Source organism: Crocodylus porosus, unplaced genomic scaffold (assembly GCF_001723895.1).
Source record: "Crocodylus porosus isolate Cpor-Errol unplaced genomic scaffold, CroPor_comp1, whole genome shotgun sequence".
Lineage (NCBI taxonomy): Eukaryota > Metazoa > Chordata > Crocodylia > Crocodylidae > Crocodylus > Crocodylus porosus.
The window spans coordinates 223,188-232,647 of record NW_017728934.1 but is presented as its reverse complement, the minus strand read 5'-3'; the positions used below and the strand labels follow the sequence as shown (position 1 = coordinate 232,647).

Below are 9,460 nucleotides of genomic sequence, written 5' to 3'. Positions count from 1 at the left end.
ACCCTGGGGGTCTTTAAGAGGAGGCTTGATGCCTACCTGGCTGGGATCATTTGAGCCCAGTTTTTTCTCCTGCCCAGGCAGGGGGTTGGACTTGAAGATCTACAACGTCCTTTCCGACCCGACTTCTATGATCCTATGAAGTGTTCCTGTGTTAGACATAGCTTTATAGAATGTAGCTGGCAAACCTGGCTGCCTCTTCAGCTAACTCTAAAAAATTCTTGGTGTAAAAATCCAAAAACTATTGAAAGCTGAAATTCATGGAGAACACACAATGTAACACCCTTTCTTAATACTCTGCTTATCCAAAATGCTATTCTGACATTGGCTGTATTTTTGCATCATGACCATGGCTAAACAAGCTAGTGGGTGAGCTCCCTATTAGACCCTATGAAACTAGTTTGGATTATAACTTTTGCCATCTTCTAGAAATTAAATTGAACATTTTTAGGTTCCCAAAATTTTCCGGCCAGCAGACCACTGTCAGTCCTCAATTTTTTATTTTGTTGTGTGTGGACTATGAGATTCCCTTATTAATTATTCAGTCAGAGGGAATGGTCACTTCAGTCTGCAGACTCCTGACCAGTGAGCACAGTTTTGGAACCACTGAGTAGGGCTTTGTGTTTTTGGAAGACTTTGTGGGCAAACAGAAAGCTAATAAAATCAAAGTGTGTATTAGTGTAGTGCTTGAGGTCCCCAGAAGAGATCAGAACTTCATTGAGCTAGGCACTTTATTCCTGCCCTGATGAATTTATACCATATACAAAAAGGATGCGAGTGGAAGTGGAAGCAAAAATGAGGTGATTTAGCCAAATGAGACCAAACCAATTGATTATCCTGAGTCCTGGCATATAGTACCTTATCCACTAGACTGCACTGCCTTGTTGCAAATCTGAAACAATTCAGTTTTGGAAGGTATTTAAAATGTTTCATCCCTGTTTAACTTGGACCTCAAAGACCTTCGATGAAAATTTCTTAATTAACATTTCAGCTGCTCACATGAGGATTGAGTGCTTCCAGTCTGGTACTCAGCAGAGTTCTCCAGTAATACAAGCTCAGATTTGATATTCCTTTAAAAACTTTGCCTTTTTTTTCTTTTGTACCTCATACAGTTAAAGCCAAGTTAGAAAGCAGGTTGCCTTTTAAACCCATTGTCTTCTTAAATATTGTCTAAATAAAGCTGGAAAAAAGTTGTATTTCCTTTATCCCGCTTTATCCCATCTTTGTCCCTTTTATTGCCTCCTCTTCTCCCGCTGTAGCCCACATTGTGCATATTGTAGAACTGTCAAGCAGAATGCCAAGGTACCTTGCCCCTCTATGGGAAATAATTGCAGGAATTAATATTTCCATGACACCATTCTTCCCAGGTACCAGGATGTGGACAGCATCCACATCTCGGAGGAAAGCAGAGTTTCTCAGGGCCCTGAATCCTTAGATAGTGGGGAAGGAGTCTTTGGATCCTCAGAAGGAGAAATCAGATGCTGGTCATCCACTCCCTTCCATTTAGCAATGAGAGAGAAAAGATTTCCAACTGGAGTTTTGCATGCTGCTTGCTCCATCAATGTCCAGAGCTTCTGCTGCATATGGAGTGCCTCATATTGATACCTGTTGTATGTTTCTGTTCTTTCTTAAATGTTTTGAAAAATGCAGATCACATTGCATTGATTATAGAACTTCTGGGGAAAATACCTCGCAAGCTCATTCTGGCAGGAAAATATTCTAAGGAGTTTTTCACCAAAAAAGGTAAAGCTAATCTTTTCTCCCCCACCCCAGCAGTATTCGAATACATAGTACTGGAATGTCATAGTAATTGTAGGCCCCAGCAAAGCAGTATCCTAAAGTTATCTTCCTGGAACAGTAGGGACTGTCTCAAAGTAAAGATGCATTGATATACACGTGTTCTTATCTAGCAACTGAGAACGTTCTAGTGCTCCACATCCAATATAGACTGACTAAACAGATTGCAGGGGATTGTTGTAAAGAGCTCCTTGAATGATCTTTTGGCATTAAACAGCTGGTGTTTTATCATATGATGGCTGTAATTTGTTTCTGAATTTCTTCATGTGTACAGCTCTGGTGTACCAATCTAAATCTATCTGGAGAAGTAGTTCCCTGCAGTAATAAAAACTGAAAGAAGCTGTTTTAAACCTTAAACGTTATTCTTCTGTAGATTTAAAAAGATGTACGGCCTTGTTTGGGAAAGTGACAACTCTGCAGAGAAAGCTGGCAGGGAACTGGCAGAGTTGTATTGCAGCCAGGCCCAAAATCTCTTTATGGGAGCTTATGGTATAATAAGGGTCTTTTAAACACTGTAGAGTAAAATACATTGGGTTTATCTGAACAAGAGCCAGAAGAGTGAAGGTTTCCTGTGCCATTGAATTTACCGGCCTGAACAGGAGATATCTGGCTGCTACTTGTAGAGCCTATTTTCTCAGCCGGAGTCTGAGTACCTGACTTTGTTGCATTAAATCGTAAAGTTATAGTAAGTAATCAAGTTGTATCCAAGCCTTTGGGCAGAAGTAGGAAGAGAAGACATGAGACTTTCTTGGAAACACTTTTTTTAAGGCCAGTTTACAAGAGCAGATTTAAAGAGTGAAATTTTGAGACAAAAAGGTTAAGATTCTCCTGTCCAAGGCAACATTGTCCAGATCTCTCCCCTGTTTGATTAGATGAACAACTGCCATTGGTGACTTTAATCTATCTGTCTTGGTTTTCAGGTGATCTGAAGCACATCACCAAACTGAAGCCCTGGGGCCTTTTTGAAGTCCTTGTGGAGAAATACGAGTGGCCTCAAGATGAGGCGGCTGCATTCACAGACTTCTTATTACCTATGTTGGAGCTGGTTCCAGAGAAACGGGCCACAGCAGGAGAGTGTCTCAGGCACCCTTGGCTTAACTCCTAGAGGCTTCAACACAGTACCACAGCCCTACTCTCTGGTTTACAGCGTAGCATACATACATCCAGCTGCCCCTTCCTAGATCCATTTTTTTCATGTTCATTTTCAGTGTGAAGCTCTTCCTTCAAGGCTTCCAAGATTTTAGATAAATCTAACCTGTTCAATTGAATTTGCTTATTTGACTCAGTGGGGACTCTCTTAGCCAATGGGCACCATCATCTGATTTTTGCCTTGATTGGGCTTTGCCAAAGACTAATTGACCGACTGGAACATGAAGTTGCCCCTGAGTCTGTTCACTGTTAACGTGCTATATCCTGTAAGTGTGAGCTGATCTGCACTGGAATATACTCCTTTCACTAAGTTACAGCAATCCTTTGTTTTGTCAGAGGGATGTGAAAACCTGCGACTCCCTCCTTAGCTCACTGACTCGGGAGTTAATTTTTCCACTGCACCTCTAGTAGCTAGTGGCAGCATAAATAGCAGATGATACTAAGGTGTTTAACTTCATGTGGAGCAAAGAACTAGGAATCCTCCATCCTTTCCTAGGTGCCTGTTCCATTCCTTGGGTAATTTCGTACATTCTTTCCAGTCAAATAATTTTCTTTAGTTTTAGCCACTTTTTTTGTTTTTGTTTTTGAAACAAGCTGTATTCAGAAACCTAGTTTTTTAGTACTATTTTTTTTCCCTAGTGTTCAGATTAGTTTCTGAATTCAGTGAAACCTGCTCTGCTCTCTTGAATGCCTGAGCCTTTTGGACTAAAACTTGACAAGGGAAATAAAAGCAAAAGCTGGAACAGATAAACGCACAATCTTCATAGTACAGATGTGTACACCCTTTGGCTGCAGAGAAGTAGCCATGCTTCAGGCATTTCGTCCTAGACGTTTGAGTGAGCTGTGAGCCCCCCACTCCCCACCCCCCACTGGCACTTCCTTTGCCTTGCTTAAGGTTGCCATTGCATCAGTAAGCAGTTGGCTTTCACTCTAGAAAGATGGAACGTACTCTTGCTCTTATTTTGACTACTCACTTCTGAAGAGAGGGTGGTGGCATCTGTGTGTTACAGCCACATTATCCTTTGACTTTGAAACACCGCACTTGTAAAGATTTCTACTCTGTTAACCTGCCTCAGGTGTTAGCCTTTATAAGTAACAGCCCTGAATGGGATTGCCTTTTATTTTCTGAGGCATTTGGGTACGTGGGCATTAACACAAGGACAGCTGAACTAGACGGGAGAAGAGTGTTTTGGCCTTTTCCCTGTAAATGCAGGGTCAGCTGATGCTTCCTAGAATCACACCAAATAAGGTTGCTCAGTAGAATACAGTATAAGCTTTTAAACTTCCCCGAGGGGATTGGACGTAACTGAAGTTTGTGGGTTTATTTTAATTAAAAGTTAAAGAATTGTAGCATTTGCTAGTTTTATGATGGTCTCTCCTAGACTTGCCCAGGCTATTACAGATTCATTGCATCCTACTCTAAAGCAAGGTTTGGCAGTGTTGGAACCCCTCACCATGGACCAAACAGGCCTTTGGGATCATGAAGCTCTCAGAGGATAGAAGCTGCTGCACGACTCTGGACCTCACAGAAGGCCAAGCAGGCACTATTTGAGATATGATACCAAAGCTGCCAGTGAGACTGTTACATGTAACTTTCTGTGTGTGTTTGACATCTCAGTCCATAACAATCTTTCATCCACAAAACTGGTGCCATTACTTAATCCACGTCAAAAGTTGTTTGTCCTGTCTAATAACGCCTGACTGGGCCACTAATGAAATCCATGCTGCATGTCCATTTAGGGATTCTTAGGTCAGATTCTCTATGCATCTTGTCCAATGTTAAGGGAGAGAAACATACCAAAATAGTAAATCTGCTGAATGATATTTCCAGCCACCTGGAATTCTTACTCTGATTCCAAGCATCATTCTTGCATCTGTTGCAAGGGGATTACAGACAGGATTGGATTACTAGAACAATTACCTTCTCTTTAAATACTGTGAAGTCTTATTGGCAGGGTTAATGGAACTTCTGCTGGAATTGCTAGAGCTCATCAAGCCCTGTGCACTTCAGCAACCTGGCTGACCTAAAAGAATGACATGCTCATAGCAGGGGCAGGGAGGGGGGCTGCAGACTTGTTTTTGAGATCTGTTTTCCCCCCCCTCCCCATCTCCCCGATCAGAAGAGACCTTTATCCTCTGCTAGTAGTAAAAGAGCCAGCTTGTGGGTTGAAGACATGCAGAAGCAGCTGTCAGGATTCGGTCTTGTACCTTGTGTGCTTGCTCACTTGAGGTTCATGACTTTTCAAATGGCCATAAAGTGCTCACTAAAGGATTTGTATTTGCTGTGTCAGTCTAAAACCTGAAGGAAAATACATTTTTATTCTTTCTACTTGGACGCATTGTCTTTTTTTCTTTGTAAATGCAGTACAATAAACAGAATATTTAATAACCCATACATATTCCTGATATGTTGGCTCTGAATGAACAAAATTGGAGGGAGTATCCGTCTGGTGGTGGTTGTAGCTTGCAGCAGTAGGAAATGGGGTTCAGTCAGTATTTAGTAGTGTTAAGACCCTGGAAATCTGCCAAAGCATGTGATTGAGTATATATAGCTATCATAAAACTGTTTGCAAAAATCTTAACTTTTTCAGAAGAAATAAGAAAACTTTTCTATAGTGAGTTTTCCCTCCAATTTGCCATTTTGTTGCTATATTTCTTCTATCTGCCTTCCTGAAGTGGGGAATCTTAATTAAGCTTTTCAAAAAGGCTTTATTGTAACAGAAGCAACATGTGGAAGTTCAGTGTGCACCATTGCTAAGAATTGCCCTGATTTCTAGTCACAAGAACAATCTAGTCCAAAGGAAAGTAGATATTAATGCATATCAATTTTGGATGTCAATCTGGTAGGACTGTTTGACATTTCAAAACCAAAAGAAATGTGCAGCCTCTTCAGGTTATATAGGAGAATTATACTGAAGACTCTGGCAGGTAGGTGATCAGTATGATGTGAATTGATGGTTCAATGAAATTAATTGAGTCCGGTGATCCGCTGAGTGTGAATGAGCTGACTTTGATTGACGCCATCTGTTCTAGTGAAAATCAAGTGAATTGTCTGCTGTGTCATGCTGGAGGCAGGCAGATTTGTGCCAGAAAGTCTTCCCTAGGAGAGAGTCTGCATTTACTGTGGCTCAGGATTGAGTAGAGGAGTTTTGGAACCGGTTGGGTTTTAAGGGCAGTCTTCACTGAGTGCTATAATCCAGTTGTTAAACCAGTCCATGTACCAGTAAAATAATTCTGTCCTTTATGTGGGGGACTTTCAAAAGACAACAATTGAGAATCTGTTCAAGGTTGCTTTAAAACTGATCATCTAAAATAGACAAGACGACAGAAGAGGGAACAGAGGAGAAATAGGTTTCTCAAAGAATCTAATACAAAATCAAAGCATTTAAAATATGTCTTTATTCAGCAGAATTTTTCTTGAAAGAAGGCAGTACAAAGAGAGTGACAGGAAATTAAAATCACTAACATTTTCCTGACACACACTGGATAGTGTATTTGTAAAATGCTGTGGTTTTTCACTTCATAGGGTGTCTCCATCCAACTAAATTCTGAGAGTGGTGATCCTACAGCAGTCCCTTGCATAGAATTTCTGTGGGTCCTCTGTTTTCAAGAAAGTTTGTCATAAAAAAATTTTTGTAAAAAAAACTGAAGGAAAAAGAGGAAGTTTTGGATAGTTGCCTGAAGAGATTCTTGGGTTTTTTCCCTTGGGAAAAGAGAAATCCCCCCATCAGTTTTGCAAAACTGTAGTCGTCAAAATAGTCTTAACTCCTTTTTGTGTAAGGAATTGAAACTGCCGGTGTCAGTTAAGTTAAAGCTGGTTTGTCTTGCACCTAATTGCATAAATTAAAGCTGGAGTGAACAAGATACGGCACACAGCTGTGTCATCTGGCCCACAGGAGCTTTGGCAGTGGGTGGCAATGTTAATCGCCATGGCTCTTGGAGCCACGGCAACTAATGCTGCTGCCACTTGTCCTGTTGCCGAATTTCTGGACTTAAAGGGAGCCATGTGGTGGATTGGGCCGGTGGAGCTGGCTGGATCAGTTAGGCACCACCATGTTAAAACAATGGGCATGACATAAATCAATGCAACACCACTAACGTTTCAGGAATCCCCACATGTAAATGACATGTAAAATGCATGTGTAGTAAGTGTAGAAGTAAGTTCCTTCGAGGTAGCTTATTGTGGCGTTCAGCTTCTTCATTCATTGACCTCTTCTGTAAAACAAAGAATTGTAGTTACGTTAATAGCATAAGGGTATACAGGTTTTCCCTCGCCAACTGCTGGGGTTAGGTTCTTGAAAGTTCCCGTGGTTGGCAAGACAAAGGGCTTATGGGCAAATGGCAGGCGGTAGGCTGATAGGCAGCTATGGAAACCCAGGGTTACTCAAAACTCTATACCATGGTAGCCAAAATGGTATATAGAAAATTAAGCGTGGATACTCAAAACCATGGTTGGCAAAACTGGTTAGTGAAGGGAAACCTTTAATTGGGATGACTGCTCTCCTTGTTTGTATCCTTTGCCTGCCTTTCAGTTTTATGGTAGTTTGCTGTAATGTGCACAACATGTTGCATCTGGGACGAGTGGACCACAGCAGGGCTTGGCCTTGTAGGGGATTGGGCATGCCCTTATAATGGGTGGCAGATGTGACCAGAGAGAGAGAGAGAGCAAAGAGGCTCAGTTACCTTTACCATCGACTTTAAAGTCAGATGGGAGGAGATGGTCCTGTCGGTTCCCTAAAACAAAGGCCAGGAAGGAGAGGATGAGGGCGTCAAGGATCCCAATGATGCAGAGGATATAGGCCCAGCGTATGGTGCATGCCCCTATTGTGTATTTGTCTGTTTTTTCACCGCACATGCGCTTCACTTCACTGGAATCCCAACCATCTGGGTAGATTAGGCAACCTATCATCAGGCCCGTAGCTGCAAGGAGAGAAACACTACTGTTGTTGCAGGGCATACGACGGCACAGGATGGCAGTCCACCATAACGTGAATGGAGTGAGTAGTTCGAACAGCTGCTGTGACTTGGCTCATATTCAATTAGTTCATTTCCCTTTCCACAACTTTTGATGAACAAGAATGGTCTCGGGTAGAGTATTCGCAGCATATTTTAGATTTTATGTGAAAATTTAGCTTTACAGGGATGGTTAATCAGTTTGGTGTTCACTGCCAGGGGCAGTGCATACTGATGGCAACAGCTTTACTGTTCAGCTTCAGTGTTGGATCTGGTCTGTGTTTGGAACAGAACCAAGGCTACTTGTGGGAGTAATTGCTCACAGGCATACAAGCACCAGTTCAACTGATGCACTGTAGGCTATATGAAAGCCCAAGTCGTTACCAAAATAAACTTGAGAAAAGCCAATTAAACAGCTGTGCTTCAGTTTTACATGGATGGTGAGATGGAGAAGATGGTCTCTTGTCTAAAGTGAAGTTCTCGCTAAAGTTCCTTGACTGGAAGGTACTGATCAAAGCTTCCTAGATCCTACCCTTAACACGCTTCCTGGTCTAGAGTTGGTGCTAAATGTGATTACTAGAATATTGTAGTTGTGATCGCAGACTCCTGCTGCTACAGTTAGGTAATTTGGGACACCTGAACTGCCTATCCAACTAATCCTTCCCTCCATAGCATTTTACAATAAGAAATGCTTTGCATTTCTCAAAGTGAAAATACTAGTATTCCACTGAATCGGGTATTATCTTTCTCCTGTCTTAGAGGTTAAAAATATGAGGAAAAATCCACAACCCTAAGACAAAAGTTGTCATTGGTCTGTCAAGAAAAAAAAGTTAGTACAAGATAATTGCACCCTTTCAGGACTAGTATTGTTCGCATGAGTGCACCTTGCTAAAACCTTATGATACCTAACCAGGGGCTTGTCTAAACCTGTCGTGTGTTACAGATAAAGTAGTATATCCTCTTCCCACAGTGCTGACAGTCATAAATATAAAGCTTACTAGTATAGTTCTTCCACAAGAAGGAGAATATACCAGGCCTGTGTAAGGCCCTTCTTACATTGGTATAACTGCATGCCTACTTCGGGATTTTGTAGTTTAAGGATTCTGCTTCTTTTAAATAATTACAGCCCTATCCAAAATAGTTACATTGGTACAATGTTGTTATACTAAGCTTAATATTTTCATTGTAACCTGTGATCTTTTCCGAATGCATATACCTTAAATGAACACAGCGCTACTACAAATAAAAGGTAAAGAAGGGGAAAGCCAGAATGGCTGTTGCATGTAACCATTTCTGGCAGAGTGAGCTTTGTAGCCAAGAGCATGGTTCTCTCCCAAAGAGGAAATGCTGTGTAATCTTCCATTAACCTTGTTGCCTTGGCAACATCCTTTCACTCCTACATGAATATGCAATGCTGACCTGTTAAAAACATGACTAAGAACTGTTCTGGGAACCGTCCTTTTAAACAGTCACTGGAGGAGTCCTCCGAACAGCTGAAAGCCAGTTTGAATTGGGATTGTTCGATCAGTAGAGGTTTGTATTGCTGTTCGTTTGCTAAAATCTG

At 41.5% G+C, this 9,460-nt stretch overlaps 2 protein-coding genes across 2 annotated transcripts in view; one reads left to right on the top strand and one right to left on the bottom strand.

Moving 5' to 3' along the window:
• Window positions 1–5,338, top strand: part of SRPK1 (SRSF protein kinase 1) — a 34,118-nt gene extending 28,780 nt beyond the window's left edge. The window contains exons 14-15 of the mRNA XM_019546216.1: window positions 1,648–1,740; window positions 2,715–5,338. Coding sequence (XP_019401761.1) covers window positions 1,648–1,740; window positions 2,715–2,899 — 278 coding nt within the window. The 3' untranslated portion in view covers window positions 2,900–5,338. The remainder of the gene's footprint in view (window positions 1–1,647; window positions 1,741–2,714) is intronic.
• Window positions 5,339–6,579: 1,241 nt separating this feature from the next.
• LHFPL5 (lipoma HMGIC fusion partner-like 5) overlaps window positions 6,580–9,460 on the bottom strand; it is an 11,194-nt gene continuing 8,313 nt past the window's right edge. The window contains exons 2-4 of the mRNA XM_019546213.1: window positions 7,627–7,863; window positions 7,125–7,158; window positions 6,580–6,647 (exon numbers count right to left, since the gene is read on the bottom strand). Of these exons, the coding sequence (XP_019401758.1) occupies window positions 7,142–7,158; window positions 7,627–7,863 (254 nt within the window). The 3' untranslated portion in view covers window positions 6,580–6,647; window positions 7,125–7,141. The remainder of the gene's footprint in view (window positions 6,648–7,124; window positions 7,159–7,626; window positions 7,864–9,460) is intronic.